We start from the raw sequence: 25,382 nt of genomic DNA on the forward strand, positions 1-25,382 counted from the left end.
CAGTCCACCTTTAGTGTCCAAACTACATACTCCATGATTTGTTTCACCAAGGATGGCATCTATATCTTTGTGAGATCTGACACTGCTTGCCAGAAAATGCCAAATTTAGAATTCCCTGCTTTTGATCTCCTCTGGCTCTAGGTTCCCTTGCCCACTACAACATTAATCTACTGTATTTACTGCTCTCCAAATTCCAAAACCCACTCTGACCTCTTCATCTTCCTATCTCTGAAGCTTGACCTCCTGCAACCCAGCTATCCAAATAGTGAATTCATCTTATCTTCCAAGGTGACCTAAATGTCAACAACCCCAACTGGCTCCCCCTTTTCAAACACCACTCACCAGGAAAGGATGCATAAGTTTCTGTTATAAGCAGTGACCTTAGGCAGATCATACCTGATTCCAAAAAGCCCTCTCTACTCCATTGATCTTGTTAAACCAGGACAGGATACAGGACTTTATGTTATAAGCATGAATTGTTTCAAATCATACCTAATTCCAAAAAACACTCTCCACTCTCCCTTCATCATTTTTTAACCAATTCTTCCAAATATATCACATGGTCCTCCACTTGGTAACTCAGATCATACTCTTGCACAAGCTTACTCTCATACAGAAGACTCACTCCAGCCAATCCCAGCCTCATGTACTTTGGTACTAAAAAAGGTGAAATGATCTCAAAAACTTCTACTCTTCCTTTCCATGGTATGACTATTGCTTCACGGCTTCTGATCAAAACACCTGCTCTGAGCGAGTCACTGAAATTAACTTCACTAGCATGAAAGCCTGCATCCTAAATTCTACCCAAAATTTTTGTCCACTCTCCAAGCACTGATTCAACAGAAAATGTGTCAAAGCAATTGAATAATAAATATAAAAAAAAACAGATGGGGTGCTTAAGGGTCAAAGCTGTATAACTGAGAGGAGACCTCCACATAGCCTTTAAAGGAATGTGGAGAACCGACCAGGGCTTCTGACCTAATGTCCAATCCTCACCTTCTCGTGGTGCACCCTGTTGGGTATCTACTTTGATACTGAACGAACGAGGATGGGCTGGCAATTTGGGATTTAGCAGACCAAATTGTATTCTTACTGGTTAAACCAAAATAAAAAATGATGGTACAACATGACAAAATTTCATGCCGGCTGGGGCGTCGCCCGGTTAAACAAGGCCCCAGTTGTTTTCGCCAGGGAACTAGGGCGAACAGCGAAAAGTCAGCTACTGGAACAAATCTGAAAACAAACCCCAACTCAACATCACCAGAGTTAAAGATCGGTACTATCAACGTAAGAAGCCTGAATGGCAAAGAAATGGAGCTAGCTGAGGAATTAGATAAGTACCAGATCGACATAATAGGGGTGACTGAAACAAAAAAGACCAAAACTGGTGAGATCTTTCTAAGCAATAAATACAAAATGTTATATTCAGGCAATGACAATCAAGGAAAAGAAGGAGTAGCCATAGTATTCAACACAAAACGAGGCTAATCTTCTTGAATGGCAGTCAGTCTCAAGTAGAGTAATGTGGGCAAATATGAGAATGGGGAACTGGACAATGAGACTTATTTGTGCCTATGGTCCCACAGAAGGTTCTACTAAGGTAGAAGTGGAGGAATTTTTTGATGCTCTAGAAAAAGCAACTGACACAATGAAAAAGGAAAAGTTGGTCCTTGTTGGGGATCTAAATAGCAGAGTAGGAAATGATTGTGAGATATACAAAAATATTTTGGGAAAATTTGGAGAAAAGAGCAGAGCTAATAATAATGGCAAATATCTGTTGGATTTCTGCTCAGGACATGGACTGGTTATTACTAACACCATGTTCCAACATAAAAATGTGCACAAATGCACATGGAGAGAAGAGGCTAGGAATAAGAAAAGTCTCACTGACTATGTTATTGTTGATAGTGATGTTTTCTCCCTGGTGCAGGACACCAGAGTGTACAGAGGATCTGAAATTGGAAGTGATCACTATTTAGTCTTGAGCAGGATAAAATTGAATTTCATATTGAAAAGAATAACATGTAAGAAAGTTTTAAAGCGAATAAAAGTTGAGCAGCTTTCAGATGTGAACGGTAGACTAAAATACAGAAAGATTATTGAAAAGAAAATGAAAGAGTTTGAGAACAGGAATCAAACCTTGGAGATTCAGTAGCAAACTGAAGAAAACATTGATTGATTCTGCCAGAGAGGCATGTGATGAGGTTGTCTGCAAGGATAAAAAAATCAGAACTCCCTGGTGGACACAGGAAGTTAAACAGGCAGTGAAGGAAAAGAAAGCATATCAAAAGTTCCTGGCAAATAAGTCAGCTTTTACTCTTACAGAATACAGAGACAAATGTAAGAAAGCTAAACAGTGTGTGTAAAACTAGCTAAAAAAGTCATGGGAGGACTTTGGCAAGAATATAGAAAATAAATATCAAGAAGGTGGCAAAATATTCTGGAGGTTGTTGAAGAAGCTTAGGAATGGAGGAAAGAGTGCTGTAAAAGGAGTTAGAGATGATAAAGGTGACATGAAAACAGGAGAAAAAGATATCCTTGAAGTATGGAGTAATTACTTTGAAAAACTGCTAAATGAAACAAGCAGTGATGACAGCACAGTGATAAAAAACACTGACCAGGCATGCAGTCAGGAATACATATCCATACTTGAAGAAGAAAAAGCCATCAAAGGCTTAAAATGTGGAAAGGCAGCAGGAGTAGATGATATTTGACCAGAAATGCTGAAGTATGGTGGTATAAAATTCTTACAGTGGCTGCACTGCATAGTTCAGAAAGCCTGGGCAGAGGGACGAATTCCCAATGATTGGAATAGAGCTCTCATAGTACCCATATATAAAAAGGGAAATAAAACTGAATGTGAGAATTACAGAGGTATTTCCCTACTGAGTGTTCCTGGCAAGATCTATGCAAGTATACTTGAGAAACGGTTGAGAAGAATTGTAGAAGAAAAGCTTGGTGAAGAACAAGCTGGATTCAGGCCAAATAGAGGCTGTCAGGATCAGATCTTCACTTTACGACAAATAGTTGAGAAAGCATGGGAATATAACAAAGATCTGTATTTAAGTTTTGTCGATTTGGAAAAGGCATATGACAAGGTGCCAAGAGAGAAGCTATTCAATACACTACAGTTATATGATGTCAATGGGGCATTATATCAAGCAATACTTAGTTTTTATTTGAGTTGTAAGTCAGCAGTTAGAATTGAAGGAAGTATACAGGAAGATGGTTTAATGTTAAATCTGGTGTGAGACAAGGATGTACATTATCCCCTCTGTTATTCATTATCTATATGGATCACATTATGAAGGAAAGTGGTATTAAACCTGATATCAAGATTGGAGATGTTAATGTCAGCTCTTTGCTTTATGCGGATGATGTTATACTTCTAAATAAATCCGCTACAAGTCTGCAAGATTCTCTGACTAAATTGAATTGCTGTTGTAATAGATATGGTATGAAGGTCAGCAATAAAAAGACAAAGACAATGAAAATAGGCAGAATCATTGAAAATGTCAACTGTGTTGTGAATGAAGAACCTGTGGAACAAGTAAAACATTTCAGCTACTTAGGCACAATTTTTACTGAAGATGGTAAATTAAATATAGAAATAGACAACAGAATCAGCAAAGCTGGTATGGTGGGAAGTCAATTGAATAAATTCATATGGAATAAGAGAGAAATTAGTCGGAACATTAAATTAGCTGTATACAAGACAAACCAGTGTTCAAACCAGTTTTAACTTATGGATCTGAGAGCTGGGTCAGAAGTAAAACACTTGACCAAAGACTAGAGAACGCAGATATGAGAGACCTGAGAAAGATTAGAGGCATGAACAGATTGCATCAATGGCAATATCATATTAAAAATGAGGATATTAGGAAAGAACTTGACATTGTCAGCATCCAGGAATGCATTAGCAGAGCTAATCTCAGGTGGTATGGTCACTTAAATAGAATGGGAGAGGAAAGATTAGCAAAACAAGTGTTCTCTGCCAGGTTGGCAGGAAAACGACCCAGAGGAAGACCAAGATATAGGTGGATTAATATGGTACAAAGTGCCTTAGATGATAGAAATATAAGATCTGATAATGTTGGAGTCTTGACAAGTAACAGACTGATTTGGAGGAAAATTGTAGATAGGAAGTTAGTAATGATGTAATTTTTTCATGTAGTATTGTCATATCCTGTACACCCCTTGAGGGTACATAGCAGGAATTTGATGATGATGATGAAAAAAAGCAGATTACTGCAGGTGGCTTTCAACAAGAACCTCAGTTTCATATACAACCTATGCTGAGGCATTCAATAAATGCAAGGCAACTAAATATCAGCAAATCCAAATGTGACTTCATAAAGGTCAATAGCAGAAGACCTGCCATCTCTCCAAATGGAAACCATGCATTCAAGTCCCTTGTAAAGGGACTGACTTGATTTGTCAGAAAGAAATCAGAACCTTGTCCAAACTGGATACTAAAAAGTCTCCACATCCTGATGGCATTTCACTGAATTTTCTGGAGACTTGTTTTGCAGGGTGACTCCTGTTCTATGTTGCCTTTTTAATTCTCTCCTGTAGTTTGGATATTAGCCCATATTGAACATAATGCTAAGTAGAGTGACAAACTTTATCTTCAAATTACCATTCAATTTCTCTTATTTCAGTTCTTTCTAATCCCAGCGTAATGGAAAAAAACCAATAACAGTCAACTTCCAAACTACCTAGAAATTCATTGTCAGTATGGATTCTGCTACTGTTGATCGCCATGGTAATTTCTTTGCTTATACTGCCCACCTTTAGATAAATGTAATGGAATGGGAAGATGATAGATTTTCTGTAAACTGAAAAAAAAAAAGGTGCCATAGGGAAGACGTGTATCTAGAAAAGACAAGCCTATTATTTCTTTTTTTTTTTTCTCTCTCTCTATGGTGAACTGGATCATGGGGTACTGGCTGTTGAGGTGAAGGTACCCTTCTTAGGACTTTAGCCTTTTAGTCTAGTTTTTTCCATTTATTGTTTTGAGTGGTGTGTGTGTGTTTGCATTTTCCTCCCAATAGTAACTCAACCAGTAGGTAATTTATTTCCTACATGCTCCATTGCATACAACGCATATACAAAAGTTTGGGGACTCTCAAATGTTTGCTTTTAGTATTTCTAATATATCTGATCAGTTTAGCACAAAGGCCTATTAAGTAAGCTCTCATCATATGGTCTGTTTTCTGACTTCAGCAACTAAAGTTGCTAGGCTTTATTTGTGGATACACACACATTATTTGAGATGATTGATGAATCTTTTTTATTTTGGAACTAACGCTGGGATCCACAAGGCTGTATTCTCATTATTTGGTTTTATGGAATGAATACAGCACAGAGTAACAATAAAATACAAGTTTATCAGATCCTATATTTCATCTCTGTCAAAGAGACATCGTTAGAGATACAATCTCAAAATTCTAAAAGCATGTACAAAAAAAAAAAAAAAAAAAAAACTGAAAACAATTAAGTGGAAAAAACTAGAGTAAAAGCCTAAAATCCTAAGAGGGATTTACTCTATGGAGTGCTGTTAGATAGCCTTAGCTGTTAGAAAGTTCTAAGAATTAAAGTTTCCCAAATCTTGGGAAGTTTAACACAACCATATTTATTAAGTTAGACTGGTTTAACAAATCTGTTATTGATTTTCTAAGAAAACTCTTTCAAATTTATATTTGTTACAGTAAGCACAGTAGTTTTTACCATTTGATTCTGTGGAAGATATCCAAAGCATATCGGCTAAGCAAGACTGATCACAGTTATGGCGGCAGATAACTTCTTGTGTTCTAGGCAGATGTTGGCAAATTTCCCAATATGACCATAATAAGATAATCTGCAAGAACAAGGAACCTTGTAAACACTGAGAACAGAGAGGAGAAGGAGTGGATCCTTAGGAGAGTGTATAAGGAAGGGGCAGCCAGCTTCAGATGAGAATGGAAAGCAGTACAGAGATTATTGTTTTTTTTTTTTTTTTTTAGAGTTCTGGCTAATTTTTTCTGAATTTCCCCAGATATAGAGAATAGTAATAGCATTACTTAGTCTGTTTGTTGAGAGGGATGTGAGAAGAAAGAAGGAAAAACTAATTTGTTAATCTTTTTAGCATGTAAGCATTGGACAGGAAGGTCTGGCGAATAAAGAAGAGTTCGGCTGAAAGGGAAGCCTGGGTGGAACAGAGGTTGGAGGCTCTGTTGACATGGATTTTGATAATAACACCATACTGCTGAGGATGGGGAGATGATAGATTTTCTGTAAACTGAAAAAAAAGGGTGCCATAGGGAAGATGTGTGTATCTAGAAAAGACAAGCCTATTATTTCTTTTTTTTCTCTCTCTCTCTCTCTCTATGGTGAACAGGATCATGGGGTACTGGCTGTTGAGGTGAAGGTACCCTTCTTAGGACTTTAGCCTTTTAGTCTAGTTTTTTCCCATTTATTGTTTTGAGTGGTGTGTGTGTTTGCATTTTCCTCCCAATAGTAACCCAACCAGTAGGTAATTTATTTCCTACATGTTCCATTGCATACAATGCATATATTACATTACCTTCCAAGTACTGATTAACATTTATATTCATATTTTTGTATTGACATTCATATTTACATTTATATCTTTACATCTATATGTATGTATTCCAACCATCCACTTTTATATGTATATATATAATTCACACAATATCAGTAATTTACATTGCCGAAAGTTGATCTTATTTGCAAAATTAATTAATTCTGAGTAATACTTTTGCATAAGTCTCTGTTTTTACACTGGCCACTTGTCTCCAGAAGTGATGATGTGTTATATTAGGGCCATCTGGATGAAGTCTAGTAGCTGACAGTCATCAAGTATATGATCGACAGTCTGTTGAAGGTGCAAGCAAGAAATGCATAATGAGGGATTTCAGGATGTGGCATATGTGTAGGTAGTGTCGTAATTTTCCATGTCCTGAAAACAGAGAGGAGAGGGAGTGAATCCTTAGGAGAGTGTATAAGGAAGGGGCAGCCAGCTTCAAAGTAGAGTGGTTAAACCTGGAGAGCATGTTTTTTCAGCTGGAGTCTGCTTCTGATATTTGGCAAGAATTCTTGCCAAGTTACAAGTTACTTTTGGTAACTTGTTCTTAGACATTTGTTTATAGCAGCTTCTTTAGCCAGCTGATCTGCTCTCTCATTTCCTGCTAGCCCAGTATGTGCCTTCACCCAGTAGAACTTGATTTCCCATCCCTCTAGAGTGAGATTCCAAACAATTTCTTGTCTATTCTATTAATGATATATGGTTGTTGTGGTTTTTTATGCCATCTATAGTGCTTCTACTGTTACTGTAAATAGTTGCTGTCTTCTGATGAGAGGTGTTGAGTTCTAATTCCAGGATATACATAAGTGACTGAACTGTAGCAAGATGTTCTGCATTGTTGTTGGAACAGAAGGGATGCATTCTAGAGCAGCTTTCTTGTATAATGGAATGTCTTTAATATGTAATGAAAGAACAACCGATGTTCCCTTCAGTTTTGCTTCCATCAGTGTATATAAGGAAATCATCACTTTCAGAACTTTCTTTCTCCTTGATATATGTTTTCTTTGCTGGGTAAGGCCACCTACTGTAGTGAAGCACACATTTGTAGCAATTTCGATTAATGTTGGAATTTCCACTATATCTTCCAAAAGTGACTTCGTATATAAAAGAGAGAGAGAGAATTCTTGCATTTTCAGGAAGATCGGTGTTAGACCAGCAATAGCGCAAGATGCCTCAAAAGATACTATCCTGTATCCTTGAATTATTCATATGGCTATAAGGAACTGAACTCTGTTTAGCCTTTGTTGGCTTTTCTTTGATTTTAATGCATGTTCATTAAAATGAACATGCATTATGTTCATTATGCTCCACCAGGCAGGTGCAGCATAAGATATCAATGGTAGTATAGTTCCAATATATATTGTTTTTGGCTCTCATTGGCCTAATCCCACTTTATCCTTGCCAACTTAGCTAGAAGGTTAACTATTTGTAATCTTTTTTCAGCAACATATGAAATGTGCTTGTTGAAGGTAATTTTTTTTTTTTGTCACATTCCCAAATCATTATCATCACATCATTGGCGAAAGCTATGACTTTTGTTTCAATAGTGAAAGGAAGTCTTAATAGCAAGTTGTACTGAATGTTCCAGAAACCTAGTCCACAGGTTTCTTTCGTTACAGCTGTTGTTTTTAATGTCATGGTTGCTCTTCTATCTGTAAAATTATTTTTTGTAAGGTAGAGTAAATTTTTTGGACATACAAAGTGTATTATTCAATTCATCAGAGCAGTTTTCTAGTACCTTACCAGCAACATTTATGAGACTGATTAGCTTGCATTTGCAAATTTTGTCGGATGTTTCTGACAAAATTTTCCTGGTTTGATTATGGGTATAATTTTAGAGGATTTCCATAATAAAGGAATTGACCCAATTTTCAGGCATTCATTTGTAAACTGCTGTTATGAATTCGAGGAATTCGACAAACACTCTCAGGAGTATCTCGCTGGTTATTCCATCCTCTCTGGGAGTTTTTCTTGGATCCATTGATCTTAATATTGACTCAATTTTATTAGTTGCAAATAAATCATCATTACAAGTGTCTATGTCTGTTTCCATTCTTTGTCTCTAAGTTTTGTGGGTTTCTTCATCTATTGATTTGTCATCATCAGGAGTAAACTTGTTTATCATAATAGCTGCAGTTTCTGCTAAGTTCTTAGTGTAGGAGCTGTCTATTATCTTCTTCTTCTTCTTCTGCAGCTTCTCCCACTTAAGTGGGAGAAGCTGCAGAAGTTTGTTATTATTGCACTGTTTGTTATGAGTCTCCTCCACACCTTCCTGTCTTGGGCTGTCACCACATCCAGGTTCTTCATCTTCAAGTCCTCTTCTATCAGCTCCCTCCATCTCTTCTTTGGCCACCCACGCTTCCGCCTTCCTTGCACATCCATCTGCATGACCCTTCTTCCCACATATTCGTCCTCCCTCCTCATCACATGACCAAACCATCTCAACCTTGCCTCCTGTATTTTCGCTCCTAAGTTCGTAACTTTCACTGTTCCCCTGACATAGTCATTTCTCAGATGATCCTTTCTGGTCACACCGCACATCCACCTAAGCATTCTCATCTCTGCTACTTCCATCCTGCTAATGTTATTTTTCCTCAGGGCCACAGTTTCTATAGCATATGTCATAGTTGGCCTAACTACTGTCCTATAAATTTTGCCTTTCAGATTGATCGGCACCCTCTTATCGCATAACACTCCAGCCATCTCCCTCCAGTTCCTCCAACCTGCTTGTATCCTGCATCCCACTTCCTTCTCACCTCCTCCATCTTCTTCCACTGTCGAACCTAAGTATCTAAAGTCTCTCACCTTCCTGATGACATTTCCTTCCAAGCTCCAGGTCTGTCTCCTGGCCACCGCCCACTGCGCAACACATATACTCTATTATCTTAATAGTTGATAATATAGGTGTTGCCTTATTCTTGCTTGCTGTTTGTAATTTTAGACTGATAACTGTATTTGGCTTTAGAGTAGTTCTGTCTTCTACTCTGTCTTAAAATCTTGATTATTGTATGTTCTTTGATATAGTCGTCTGAGTGAGTTTACACGTTTTCTTAGGACTGTTAGTTTGTCATTCCACAAAGGTACTGATTTTCTTCCATCAATGTTTAGCTTCTTGGTTGTTCTGAGTGTTTGGTCATTGGATTTTTTCAGACCTGATGAAAGCACAGAAGGCTTGTGCTGATGCCCAGATGGCTAGGTTCTTGTCTAAGCTGAGCTATTGTTTGCTGATCCCTTTAAGTGATAGTCTGAGATTAGGCATGCAAATTCTCTTTTTAATGCGTTTACAAATATGTCTAGATTGGTGCTGTTGGCGAAGTACTTGATGTTAATGTGATGGTTTATTCTATTCTATTTAAATTTTTGTTATTGATGATGAAACTTAATATGCGATGATCAGAACAGCTTTCCTCTTCCTTGCATCTTCATTCAGAAACCCAGGGTAAAATAGCATTGTTTGCTTTTGTCAGATCAATGAAGCCGCTTCCTCTAATATTTTCAAATAATGGGGTATTGCAGTGTAGGGAATTTGATGCTAAAATTTTCTAAAATTTGCTCTTGCTAAACTATAAAACCAAACAGGCATTACTATCCATTCAAAGAATTAGACAGTGATTGATGGTAAAATCCATGATGTTTCCCATTTTTTCTAAGTTGTATTTTATGTCAGTATGATAATCTGGATACATACTTGCAGCAAAAGTTTTAATTCCAATTTACGTAATTTCGATAAGTACCAAGTCCTCATTGCTCTACTGAGAAATTAATATTGCCTTGACTTCAGAGTTGACCATGATATAGCTCTCTTTCTTTCTGATCCTTTGGAAAATATTTTATAATTACTTGGATAGCCACATATTTTGTTATTGATGTTGTAAAGTTCTTGTATTAATGCTGGTCCTATATTTTTTCTATTTATGTGTTCTGATAAGTTATTTACAGCCTTGACAGAGCATCAAAGATTTATTTGAAGGCATACCAGAGTAGTAGTACTGTTTCTGCTAACTTTATTATTGCTTTCCATAATCTATGTTTTGAATTTTGAGCTGTCTATAGTAGTTGTATATCGGGCAGTCTTCATTTAGTGTGCCATGTGTTTGTAGTCATTTTTTGTTTTGGCATGCTTTATTTTGGTAATTTATACAGTTCATCTCAGACTCATTTCATGGGGACTTGCTGAACTTGTGTTCCTTAGAGCAGAATGGACAGGTAGTTTTTTCCCCTACAGTCTTATGTATGATGGTAGAACTTATTGCAGTTGAAGCACCTCAGAACGCTTATATAGTCTGCACAATGGCAAATTCTCAACAGCATTTTAACACCAGTTTTCAGCAATTTGGTCCACACTGTTAGATTGAACTTCCATAATTAAGTTTCTCTTGTTCATTTTTTTATTTGTCATGATGAATTTCTGTGTCATCTTTGTATCGCCACTGAAAAGTTCTTCATTCTGCATGCGTATTGAGTCAATTGCATTGTTCGTATCGATTTTGCTGGGAAATCATATATAATTAGCCTTGAAAGATGTTTCTTACTGGGATTTGCTACTAATGTGTCTTTGAATTCCTTAGAGATTTCGTTATGTAGCAAGTCTATGTCGGTCTTTTCTTTTTAGATTCAATTAAGATTCTTCCATTATTAATACTTTTCATTTTTGTGATTCCGATTTTGATTTTTCTCGGGTCTATTTTTATGATATTTTTGGTTTCTTCACTGTTTAGTTAAGCTATTGGTTTCACTATTAATTTATAGCAAAAACCGTTTTCAGATTCATGTTTGTTTTTAGCACTGTTTTTAACGACTTGTGAGTATAGCTGAGTAGGCTGAGCTAAATTAGCCTGTTCCTGCTTGTTTGTAATAAAGTGTAATTCTTTTGATACTTTTGTTTCATTTTTCATTTCATTGAATACCTTCGTTAGTTCACTCACTGAAGATAGTATGTCCTTTTTTAAATCATTTCTTAAATTACCACTTATTTTTCAACATTACACAGCAAATCGAGGACTTTTTTGAACTCTAATTTGTCCCATGCTACCATCTTAGTGTTAATCAAATGTTGTAGTATTACAACTTTCCTATTGAATTGCTAAGTTTTCTAAAGGTGCAAAGTTTAAGAAAATGCACTTACTGCTTTGCTACTTGTTTCTAAAAGTGACACTTCCATTGTATCTAGTACCAAGCTATGTCGGAACTGGAAATATCCAGTTTTCCTTCAATACCACATCAAGGTAAATATCAAGGTAAAAAGAGGACAGATCTCAGGCATGTCCATTCAAGTCAGCCTACTCATTGCGTGTGTGTATATGCACATATTATTGCTCCTCTCTGCTGTATTAATTCCATTAAACCTAATAATGAATTTAAACTAGCACATAACCTAAATACTAGAAGGCTTTGTTCTTTTTCTTTTACCTCTGTTCCTTATGTATATCAACAGCTATCTCTAATTTATGTAGAAAGTATTTTTAACTTGGGTATAGTTATGTTAAAGATACCAAGCAATTTTAAACCTGGTTTTACTCCATTTTTCCCTAGTAAGCAAACACACAAAATGTCAAGTTTGCGCCTGCAATTGATGCAAGACTAGCTGATCCCGCAGGTAGTGCAAGACCAAGGCAACTCGTGGTAAAGGTGGAGCAAGCTCTGATCACTAATCTTAATATTTATCCTTAATGCCAAAACACATCTCCAAGAAGGGGATGTATGATGTTTTGTATTAAAAGGCAAGGGGCCACTACCCAGACCGGTTTCGACCTTTATTGAGGTCTCATCAGTGGGAGCCAGGCTAGAAATACCAAGATTTAGTAATGCAGAGCTTGTAAGTATTTTACCAAAACAAGTTACCATAAGGTGTTATAAAAATCTCAGTATTTGTATCTTTAACATAACTATACCCAAGTTAAAAATACTTTCTACATTTATATCTCCTCCTGAGATTTTTATTTAATAAGGTTATAACACCTTATGGTAACTTGTTTTGGTAAAATACTTACAAGCTCTGCATTACTAAATCTTGGTATTTCTAGCCTGGCTCCCACTGATGAGACCTCAATAAAGGTCGAAACCGGTCTGGGTAGTGGCCCCTTGTCTTTAATACAAAACATCATACATCCCCTTCTTGGAGATGTGTTTTGGCATTAAGGGTAAATATTAAGATTAGTGATCAGAGCTTGCTCCACCTTTACCACGAGTTGCCTTGGTCTTGCACTACCTGTGGGATCAGCTAGTCTTGCATCGATTGCAGGCGCAAACTTGACATTTTGTCTGTTTGCTTACTTGGGAAAAATGGAGTAAAACCAGGTTTAAAATTGCTTGGTATCTTTAACATAGCTATCTCTAGTTGATTGCAGATTCTAGAGTTTTGTTTGATGGTGTAAAGGGACATTATATTGAACAAAACATAGTCTATATTTGAGTTATAAGTCATTAGTTAGTTGAAGGAGTTACAGGAAAACGGTTTGATGTAAAATCAGGTGGGAGATAAGGATACACATTATCTCTGCTGTTATTAATCATCTATGGAACATTATGAAAGAAATATGACATTAAACCTGATATCAAAATCAGAGATACTAATCCAGCGCTTCTAAGTTCTCCATTCAGAATGCAGTTGATGTTTTCAGTCTTCCTGCTAATTTTCATAATCTTTGTGCTTTTATTGCTCATTTTCATACCAAATTTAGGCACAATATTTAGTGAAGAGGGCAACTTAAATATGAAAATAAACAACAGAATTAGCAAAACAGCTATGGCAAGAAACCAACCATAGCAGTTACTATCTGAATTAATTAATATGGAATAAGAGAAAAATTAGTCAAAACACTACACCATCTATATACAAAAAAAAAAGTATTCAAACCAGTTTTAACTTATGGATCTAAGAGATGAGTTGGAAATAAAATACTTAAAAATTGGAGACCACAGATATCAGAGTTCTGAGAAAGATTAGAGAGTGAAAACAGATGGCAATGTCAGACACTAGCAAACAGGGGTTATATGATTGAGACTTACAAACTTCTGAAAGGGTCATACAGGATTTCAATTGATGGAATGTTTCAATTTATGGAGGGTGGGGAAAGGACGAGAGGGCATCCTTGGAAGCTGAGAATGAAGGCCGCTAAGAAGGGTGTGAGAGCTAGATTTTTCTCTCAGAGGGTGGTGCCTGATTGGAATGGATTGCCATTGGATGTTGTGAATGCAAGCAATGTGAATGAATTCAAGAATAAGTATGATAGCTGGTGTGTATAATATGTGGCCTCCCTCGATGAGTCTCTGACTCCCTGGAGGTCTCTCTTAATAATAATAATATTAAAAATGAGGATGTTAGGAAGAAACTTCATAGTGCAGGAGTGTGTGAGCAGAGCTAACCTCAGGAAATGTGATCACTTAAATAGAACAGAAGAGGAAAGATTAATAAAACAAGTGTTTTATTTGACAGAATGGCTGGAAAAAGACTCAGAGAAAGAACATCTAAGTGGATTGATACAGTAAAGAACTTCCTTAGAAGACCTAAAATAAGATCTGAAAGTGAAAGTTTTTTCACTTGGTTATATTATTATTATTATTACTGACACCTTCAGGGAGTCCAAAGACTCATCGAGGGAGGTGACCTGCTCTCTGTCTCCACCACTCAATCCACCAACGCCATCTACTGCCCACCACCACTACTAGTATTTTTCACAGACAAACATCCATGCCCATGGCGGGATTCAAACCCACAGCCTTTTGGCTGGAGAGCAGATACGCTAACCACTCGGCCAACCAGGATGGCCTTTAATATTATAAATTAAAGATTGCAAGAAAGTATATTCTTGGTTTAATCCTTTATCCAAGTGTAAGCAAACAATGATTGTGCATGAAATATCTTCACGACTCGGCTACTTGTATATACAGGCTAATAATTTACGTCAATTCATACACCTTTATGAAAATGTATAATGCTATACATTATGCATAGCATAATTATAATTATACATTATACATTATAGCATAATGTATAATGCTATACATTATGGGAAGGGCTACTACCCACTATATAAGTAAAGGGAATTCTCTAAAAACTCACATGATCCCCCAGACCACTCTAATCTCGACAAGTGACCTGAAAAATAATTTAATTCATAACTCAGCAGTGGTTCCACTCAGTGACAGGCTTGCCCTTCTATCAAGAAGAGTCCTCAGTAGTGCTCTACCCAATGGCAGGCTCACCCCACCACTGAGCAGGGCCACTCATATCCCAGGGAAGGGCATCAACTTCAGTGGCCACACCACCATGGCAACTACTTCAGTAAATTTCCCTCTTCAGCACAAAAGTGCATCAGTGAGAGCCAGACCCAGAAAGTACACCAAGGTTAAAGTAATATATTTCATATATACAAGTAGCCAAAAGGTGACACGCCATATTATTTAAATACTCTGGATTAGAGATAGATATTAAAAGCTTTTTTCACTTTGTTATACTATAAATTAAAGATAGCAAACAATGATTGTGCATGAAGTATCTTCATGACTGGGTTACTTATATATAAAAGCTATCCTTAGCATCACATAATGCAAAGCATATACTTTGTGAATGCCAAGAATATAATTTCTTGATATCTTTAATTTATAATATAACCAAGTGAAAAAACTTTTGATATCTATCTCTAATCCAGAGTATTTTAATAATAAGGTGTGACACCTTTTGACTACTTCATCATCAATGACCTTTTGACTACTTGTATATATAAAATATATGATTTCTGCATAACTTTAATCTTGGTGTCTCTTCAGGGACTGACTGCCACTGATAACATTTATTAATGTTTGTCTTTGGTTTTGCTGAGTTTCCTGTCCTGGAGTGATTCAGGTCAGGTGTAAGGAGTTTAGTAGTGATCCTTTGGGGTCACCCTTTGAGATTTAGAGTAATCTTGTAGATCACTCAGTTTTTGTAGAGGCACCCTTATGCATTATGGGAAGGGCTGTTACCAGTCTTGGTAGCAGCCCTTCCCATAATGCATAAGGGTGTGTGTGGTTTGCATTATGGGATACTAAGGTAACTGATGTGAAGTCAGTAGTCTCTATATACAAGTAGCCTAGTTGTGAAGATTACACTTGGATAAAGGATTAAATCAAGAATATAATTAATTCATAAGATCAGAAAATATTATGATTATGATATAAAAAGACTACTGAAAGGTCTTGAGTAACACAGCAATAATCATATGCTTTAGGAGATTTATAAAAGCAAACTATTCCAATGGTCTCTGTGAATTTATTACAGTGAGAGATTATTGTAATTTCAATATAAATGAAGTTAAATAGTCATATCTGTTCAGTTTCAATGAATTATATTGACTTCATTTCAACTGAGCTAAAATGAAAAATGAACACGGACATCAATTAGCAAATATATATTAAAATAATTATTTAGAAATCAGTGTCCCCAGTTATAATGGTATTACATGTATCATGAAAATCATGTGATATGAGCAAAAGAATGCTCCCCTTCCTTATATAAATAACCCTAATGTGTCAACCACTTACTTCTACCAAATAGAATGTAGTTTCATGATTATGAAATTAATTCATCCTATCATATTTATTATTATTATTATTATTATTACCTGACACCTCCAGAGAGGGGACCTACTCTACAACTCTGTTTCCATCACTCAATCCACCAACTACAATGAACTGCAACTACCATCATCATCTACACCAATGCCATCTACCTCCCACTACCACCACTAGTATTTTCACAGACAATCACAAACATCCATGCCCACAGCGAGATTCAAACCCACAGCCTTTTGGCTGGAGAGCGGATACGCTAACCACTTGGCCAGCCAGGCCAGCATTTCGGTTACATATTATATCTGTTACTCCAACATTTTTCTATGATCACCAACAATACTCTCCTCCTGAGGTAAAAATTAAAACAAGAACTAAACAACATTAGATATTATATATCGTTCATAAATGTCTAGAGATTTCATTTACATTTGTACATAAATGAGAACCACAGTATAATATGTTATATACAATGGCTCCTGGTTATGTGCAGGTGTAACTATTATACATAACCATTAATACTCTACATACCTCTTTTGTCCAAGGTCCTTTAACTAAATCAGGATTTACAACCTTCTGCCACCTCTGCTGGCACTGTACATCACTACGATCACAAAAAAAGCTGGCTATCAGATTCCAACTGGAGTCACCATAAATATCTACAAGATTCTTTAATTTCTCATCCTAGATAGGAAAATATAAATAAAATTTTAGAAGAGTTGGAACCTGCTACTTTCCAGTAGTTTAACAGCAAAATTTCAATAAACAGAGTGAGATTATATAAGAGTATAAATATTTTATACTCTTATATAATCAAAGTTAATTAGACTTTTATGCTGTGAAAAAAGGCTAAATAGAACTTTTTTTAATAATTTTGGTGAGTAACAATTGAAAATTTTTGTTTTGAAATAAAGCAAAAGAAGGTGAATCAGATTAATTTTAATGTATTGAATTTAAATCAAAGCTTAAAAATTTTCCATCATTCTTAAAAGTCTCTTTCACACTAATCATACCAGAAATTAACAAGTAAAGAAGTTGAAAAATTATAATTTGTACTTTCAATTTAGATGGAAATCAATATTAGATTACTTTATATTAAATGAAAAGACATCAAAATTTTCACTAGATGTTAGAGTTCACAGAGGATATGAAATAAGCAGTGACCACTTCCTTGTTAAAATAAAATTAAGATTACCACCTAAATGGCTACAAGTAACAAGAACAGAAAGAAAAATTGAAACATTTGTTTATAAAACTAGACTATTGAATGACACAAATGTACAATGGCTATATGAACAAAGAATAAACCAATATCTAGATAAAATAAAACAAAATGAAGAAATAGAAATAGAATGGCTTAATATAAAAACAATACTAAATGCAGCAGCAAATGAAAGCTTAGGAAAGACCAAAAAATTCAATAAAAGGGAAAAACTGAAGATCTGGGATGATACAATGTAAGAAATAATCAAAAAGAAAAAAGAAGCCTATCACAAATGGTTAAGCAGTAAAAGATTAGAAGATGAAATAGAATATAAAAGAATAAGAGCCATAGCTAAAAGAGAAGTCAAAAAAAGACATAGAGAATCATGGAACAAATTTGTTTCTAATTTAGAACATGATTTATATAAAATAAGACCCAATGTATATAAAATTTTGAAACACTTAAATGCAGATACCAAAGAAAATATAAAATTAAACACTGAATTGAAATTAGAAGAATTTCTAAATTACTACACAGAATTGTGGACAGACAAATATTTTAAAAAAGACAACTGGCAAACAATTAACGAAAATGAAAAGGAAATAACTAAAGAAGAATTAGAAATCAGACTGAAAGAAACAAGAAACGGAAAATCACCTGGAGAAGATAAACTATATTTCAGAATGATATAAATATGCAGGAACAAGATTCAAAGACAGACTCTTATTATTTTTAAACAAAATTTATTCAACTGGTATCCCCCCAATAGAATGGACAAAACTAATTGTGATTCCTATCTTTAAAAAAGGTAATAGAGATGAGCCTAAAAACTATAGAGGTATCAGTATACTAAATTCCTGTTACAAAATATATAGCAGAATCTTAAATAGCAAACTAATGAAATATTCTGAAAACTTTATTTTAGAAGTACAGAATGGATTTAGAAAAGGACGATCATGTATAGAACCGGCCTTTTGCCTAAAATTAATAATAGAGAAAAGGAGAGAATACAATTTAGAAACACATATTGCATTTATTGACTTTGAAAAAGCATTTGACAAAGTTAAAAGAAACATATTATTTAACATGTTAAAAGAAAGACAAATACCAAATAATATCCTAAAAGCTATCACAAGTATATATGAAAATAATCAAATACAAATAAGATTAAATCACGAGCTATCATATACGAGAGAGATAAACCAAGGGGTCCGACAGGGATGTCCCCTCTCAGCAACTCTTTTTAATATCTACTTAAATGAAATAATAATAAAATGGAATAAAAATTTACATCAAGGAATTAAACTTTCTCCTACAATAAACTTAAACACTCTCCTCTTTGCTGACAACCAAATAATAATTACAAATTCTGAAGATAAACTACAAAAAGCTATTTTAGATCTAAATGAGATATCCAAAGATTATGGTATGATAATATCAACAGAAAAATCAAAAACTATGGCCTTTAAAGGACAAGATCCAGCAAGAACTAAAATAGTAATAGATAGCAAGATCTTAGAGCAGGTGAATTCATTTAACTACCTAGGATGTACGATCACATATGAAAATGAAAAAGATATAAACGTAAAAATTGCAAAATATTTAAAAATAGCAGGTGTAATTAACTCTATATTTAAACCAAACCTAGTTCAAAAACAAACCAAACTAAAAGTATACAATACATTAGCCCTACCAGTCTTAATGTATGGAAGTGAAATCTGGACAATAAAACAAAAAGACAAACAAAGATTAACAACAGCAGAAATGAAGTTTATGAGAAAAACTGCAAAGTATACCCTATTTGATCACAAAAGAAATTAAGAAATTATGAAAGAATTAAACCAAGAACCAGTAATAGAAAAAATTAAAAAATATAAACATAAATGGATGGAACATGTTCAAAGAATGAAAACAGAAAGATTACCAAAACAAGCCTTAAAGTACAAGCCATTGGGAAAAAGAAAACCAGGACATCCTCTTAAACGATTCAATGATGACTTCTAAGGCCAGAACATTATTTAGACCAGGCCATGCTAGGTCTAAATCCTGGATATGGATGATGATGATGATGATGACTTTCAATTTAGAAAAATTCATGATGCTCCTAATATTTGTTCTCAATATGGAAAAGCAAAGCCATTTTGGTAATGGAGTGGCCTTTCTATCCAACTTAAGTAGAAAAAAGGTATAAATTAAATGAGCTTTATTATGTTAAAGGATTATTTAATTTGACATACCTGTGTATGGTTTTTTTTTTTTTTTTTTTAAGGTAAGGATGATATAGCACTTGGTACAACTTGATCTGAGATGAGACAGTATATAATTCAGAAGTGCTGAAGATGAAAAACTGATATCTGGGCATAAAATATTTATCAGATAGCCAAAAAAACATGAATAAACCCAAATACATACATAAGTATGTCAAATTAATGATCATTCTTTAACTTAATAAATTTAATTTATACCTTTTTTTTCCAGCCTAAGTTGAATAGAGGGACAGCTCCATTACCAAAATTGCTTTGCTTTTCAAGATTTTTATAATTTATAATAACTTTGAAATAGATGAAATTGCATTTCCTTTTCCACTGAGGAAAGAAAATGCCGCTTAGTTTCATTTATGGCTAAAATCTTCGTGCTGAAATAATTAAACCTAATATATTAGAGATTCAGCTATCAAGAGGAATGACAAAGTTTGAACATAGGATAAAAGAGAAAATTTGCCTTCTTGTGCCATCATTTGTTATTAGATTAATATTCTGTCAGTAAAAACAATAAATGAAAGCTTCAAATAATGCCATCAATCATGGGAATGACTGAAAACAATCATAAAAAGGTTGCATTTCATAACAGCATTCTTTTAAAATGTGGCATTTTTCACTGAATCTTGAACCATCTTTTGGCTTATGTACTATAGATCACTCTGTTTTGCCCAAATTTTACAACTAAAAATGGTGTGAACTGAAACCTAAACTGAAATGATGTGATAAAGTTTAGCAGAGACCCTATATATCAAATATGAATAAATTTCACCAGAGAGTGTGGAATTACACTATCATTTTAAGTCATCTATCAAATTTCACAAAAATGATCAACCCAACTTTAATGCTCTAATAAGCAAAACTGAATTTAGCAGTAGTTAGTAAACAACCTGAAATGCAAAATGTCATTCATTATATTCCATCCAGACAGTGCAAAGTTATTGATTTGCATCATTTCAAAACATTCTGTCCCTGCAAACAGTCTGATTAAGACAAAAAAAACTGAGATGGCTTGAAAACTTTTTATAAGAATTCCAAACACTGAATTTAAATAAATATGTCCAGCCAGATAGCTAAGATTGGTTGATTGAGGTTCTCACATAGGGACAACAAAAGGTTATACTACACCAAGAAAAAGGTTACAGCAATACTCAAGATAATAGATAGCTGAAGCATAACATATATAGTGGTTTCGATAAATTAAGGAACAAAAAGAAAACTTGTAATAACTCAAAAACTCTATGAAGAATTTTTAATGCAATTTGGTGAAAAGCAGCATGATATGAGATGTGAAACACCCCAAAAATTGGAAATAAATAGTTTAATTCAGTAACAAATGGGTGTAGAAGACAATAGTCAAAAAATGATAGTCTCATTTTGACCAAAAGTGGTCAAAATGAGACTGTCAACGTCCCTCAATAAGAAATGTGGTCACCCTTCACAGCAATACAGAGCTCACAACAATGTTTCATACTGTTTATAATAGTGTCCAGAAGATCAGTTGGTAATAACAATCTTTGCTCCTGCAAAGCTTTATCATCTAGTAAGATATCTCCCCTATTCCCTATTGGATTCACATACAGATGAAAATAGCAGTCCAGGGCCTCATCTCTATTAGTTACAACATTCATAGTTCTGCTAGGAAGCACATACAGATTGGTACATCCACCCAATGAAATACCTTCTCAATTATCACACTACTTCCACCACAAGTGTCCCTTTCACAGATATTGGAGGGATGATGTGTCCCTGGTTCTCTCCAAATCAGAACATGTCTGGTATTGCTTTGTAAAGAGAACCAGGGACATGTTATCATCTCTCCAATATCTGTGAAAGGAACACTTATGGTGGAAGCAGTGTGATGGTTTTGGGGGAGGGGGCATCTCATTGGTGGATGCACCAATATCTCTCTCTCTCTCTCTCTCTCAATAGAGATGATTTCTAGTTACTCCATTGTCTATTATTCAAAAGAATTTTTAAACTTTCCAACAAGTTTCTGTTCTTCCTATTTGTTTAGTATTCCTGAAGTGTACGTAACTGTTGATACAACAGTAGCTCTACTTCTAAAGGAAACTTGTCCAATTTTCCATTTATCCAGTTTTTACTACCTATCTTATTTTTTAATGTTTTCTCTCTGAAAAAATTAAATTTGTCTTAAATGATATTACTACAACAGTTGCACTGTTTCGCTGATTCTGTTTCCTACCCAATCTTCTCCCTCTTCCATTTTAGCACATACAAGTTGTTTGATTTTTTTTAAGCTGTAACCCTGACTCTTTTCCATATTTTTTCACTTAACTGAAGAAAACCTCCTATCAATTCTTGATTCCTAATTATTAGCACAGCATAATGTCAATAACTAATTAGTTTACATTTATACATACACACAAAATAAGATCAGAATTCCAAGTATTGACTACATTTTCTTAAAAAGTTAACTGATTAAAGTTAATGCACTTTAAAAGATAGGCATATACATTTTGTTTGTCTGTTGTCAGAAAAATTTTGACTCTCTCTTAATAGTATTAAGTTGAATTGTAAAGGAAAGCTTGGAGCATACTATTAGTTTTTTTGTTACTTTTTTTTAATCCACCATTTATTACTTTGTTAATAATGTACAGTCAATATTTGGTGGCATCTTCATATGAAAGAATTTCTTTCTTTGATTGATGCTGAAGCCATATCAGCATCAATTTATCAGTTTGTATTTATTTTCACTAATGTAATCTCTTCTTTTATTTCTAAAATAGCTCTCCTTCTTTCTACTCATTTATTCACAAGATCTTTAGCATTTTATACAATTCTTAAAATCTTTGAATATTATTTTGTGCTTCAACACATACATACAAAATATATTGTAAAATTGTAAATATATTGTAGAATTGTAAAACAATTCATATTGTAAACATATTCCTAAATGGAAAGATTAAAAATTAGAAGTACACTTTACTTCTAATTAAAAATTAGAAATTAAGTTAGAAATTAAAAAAGTACGCTTTATTTCTAATCTTTTCATTTTTAGTTCTTCTGTGATTTTAATGGGATGCTTAAAATATTTTCAAATTTCTGTTCCTCTGCCTCCCCTAGCAAGTGTGGAAAAAGCTTCCAGAAACTCTTTTTATCAGCAATATATTAAAAGTTATCAAGACAGGTCTCTAGTCAGTTATAAATCTATCAGCCATTGTAAAACATGCTTTATCAAGTCCAGTACTTATTTGACTTCTTCTCCAAGTAATACTCCTTATCGCTGATGTCCTGCAGTCAGTCTGTCTTTTAATCAAAACCTGTGTATTTACCACAGTACCAGTTCTCTTCCTCTCCATACACACCTTTGCATAAGGATGCAAATTTTTTAGAAAAACTGTATATAAACTATATAAACTTTCTAAGTAAGGTGGTAATAATTAAGATTGCTGTTCCCTAGACTTTTCTTAGTTCAAAATTCTTTATTCCGTTAATATCTGAAAAATTTTTATTCTAAGAGGATTATATTAATATGCAGTGACAAAATTAATTCAAATAAGAATTCCTGCTTATAAATGTCTCAAGTTATTTATATTTAAAGACAACATTCTAAACCTGTCAAACATTTCTTGATTGCACTAACCTTTTTACTAGAGCATACAAAAATTTATATATTTCATTGACATAACTAAATGGGTCTGAGAAGTGCTACTCCCCACTTTCGACTTTTGTTTTTTTAGGATTTCTTCTTGATTCTTAATTATGATAACTTCTGGTTACTCATTAGTTATCTCGAAAGTCTGAAAAGCTGACTGTAAAGCTTCCTCCCATTGTTCAATATATACACTCTGATCAAAAATATCCACACATACCTTCATAGTAGTGGATATGGCTATATACATCATAAACCATGGCTCATGCAAGAAATAAAAGGAAGCACATGTTCTTGCAACCTTCACAGAAACATTAACAGTAAAATGGACCATTCAGAACAGCATGGTGACTTGACACAGCACTATCATATGATGTCACCTTTGCAACACTCAGTTCAGGAAATTTCTCTGCTGTACTGCCCTGATCAACTAAGTGATGTTACTAAAGTAGAAATGCTTAGCAGCAACAACAGTACAATCGTGACCTGGGAGGCTACATGAAATCACAGAGCAGGATCTCCAAGCGCTGAAGTGTATGCAGAAAAAAAAATCTTCTGTCTTCAATTGAAACACTGACTACCAAGTTCAGAAATGCCTCTGCAAGGAACACAAATGTTCGATTGCAGTGCTGATTGGTTTTTGTTCACACTGTATGACCACAGAGTCCATAATACAAACAATTTAGGCATTTGAGTTTAAGCATCTGCTTAAAATTTCACATGTCGATTTCAAAATACAATGTTTTGGACTGCAATTCTTTTGAGGGGGGGGGGTCTTTTTATTCTTACAAATATGGCCTGGTTTCACTGTAACATATGTGTAATGTTACTGTAATGTTACTAGAAATAAAGATCTAGGCAACAATTCATAAATAAAATGGTTTCAAAAGAAACAAAATATTATTTGCATGTGGCATAGCCACAAACAGGTTTTCTGTAAAGAAATTTTTGAAACTGCTTGAATCACTTGCATTCATCCTGCAAAATTCCTAAAAAGTGTCACATGAAATTCTGTGAAAAAACCAGTGAAAATATGAATCTCAGAAATATAACAAAAATCCCATGTCTTGATTTAAAGGATATATATATATATATAAACTTTTTTAATTATTTGATTTTGATATCTTTAAATGTTTTAAACTCTATATTCTGAATTTAATAACTACTCTCCACTTATTTGAGTAAAATTAAATACTCTCACATTTATCATCACATATGATAACTTGAACAGAACAACAGTTTTAAAGTTTAAAACCAATAAAGTGTAGTTATAACCAAAAAGAAGATTTTCTATGATCAAGAATTTTATCCACACATCATAATGTGAAATATGAAAAGTATCTTATATTTGCATATTAGTTGTACAAAATACATATCAATTTGAAAGTGTGCATTTTTAACTGCAATGATAATAAAATATAAGAAATAAAGATCTATTACCTCTTCCTTTTGCCAGCGACCTCTGTTAATAATTTTAGCTGGCTGATTCATTGAATCATCCGAATCCTCATCTTCCCCACTAGTATATGAAGTTCTGTCTGATCTTTAAAAAAATATATTCAATTTATAATCAGGTTTGACTTATTCATCAATTTATGATTAAAATTAAGTACTGCCAAAATATAAATATTTCCATCCTTAAAAATATTAAATATTATCTATTTATTATATTCTATCTAGATGACCAAAATCATCTAATCCTCAGGTGATGTTACAGTAGCATCTGGATGTGAGAGAGAGGTTAAAGAACAAATGTTGCACCTAATGACCTCAGTGAAAACTACTGGCATAATTTCAATTTATAAAATAAGTAGTTTTCTGCATTTTGCCTTTTCAAAATGAAATCTGAATGTGTTCATGAATGCTCTACATTTATCATATGCTTCAGTGTTGGCTTAGAATGAAACAAGTTCTTCTCTTAAGCTACTGTGAGTAGTTGATTTTTTTTTTCTTGGAATAACTTGGCACACCATGGCTAAGATGTGGGCAGGATTTTTCCACTCTCCAAATCCAAACAACTACTCTGAGCCAGTTACAGAAGTTATAACTGGAACTTCACTAACTTATTCAGAGCAGGTGTTTAGATTGGAAGAATGGAAACAGTAATCTAACAATGGAATGGAAAGGGTACAGATCCTGGAAGCTATCCTACTTAGAACTGCTGTAGTG

General features: G+C 34.3%; 1 protein-coding gene across 5 annotated transcripts in view; it reads right to left on the reverse strand.

Moving 5' to 3' along the window:
* The window catches only part of LOC150092256 (myb-related protein B-like), a 248,286-nt gene that overhangs the window by 188,462 nt on the left and 34,442 nt on the right, over positions 1–25,382 (reverse strand). For 3 of the 5 annotated variants that reach the window (XM_090414885.1, XM_090414886.1, XM_090414887.1), the window contains exons 2-3: positions 24,654–24,756; positions 16,667–16,819 (exon numbers count right to left, since the gene is read on the reverse strand). In XM_090414885.1, the coding sequence (XP_090271011.1) occupies positions 16,667–16,819; positions 24,654–24,756 (256 nt within the window). Of the gene's footprint in view, positions 1–5,730; positions 5,845–16,666; positions 16,820–24,653; positions 24,757–25,382 lie in introns of those variants that run through there. The other 2 variants (XM_090414888.1, XM_090414889.1) reach the window with 2 other exon arrangements.

This window comes from Typopeltis vanoorti, chromosome 26, assembly GCF_054136105.1.
Source record: "Typopeltis vanoorti isolate ZY-2024b chromosome 26, IOZ_Tvanoo_1.0, whole genome shotgun sequence".
NCBI lineage: Eukaryota > Metazoa > Arthropoda > Arachnida > Uropygi > Thelyphonidae > Typopeltis > Typopeltis vanoorti.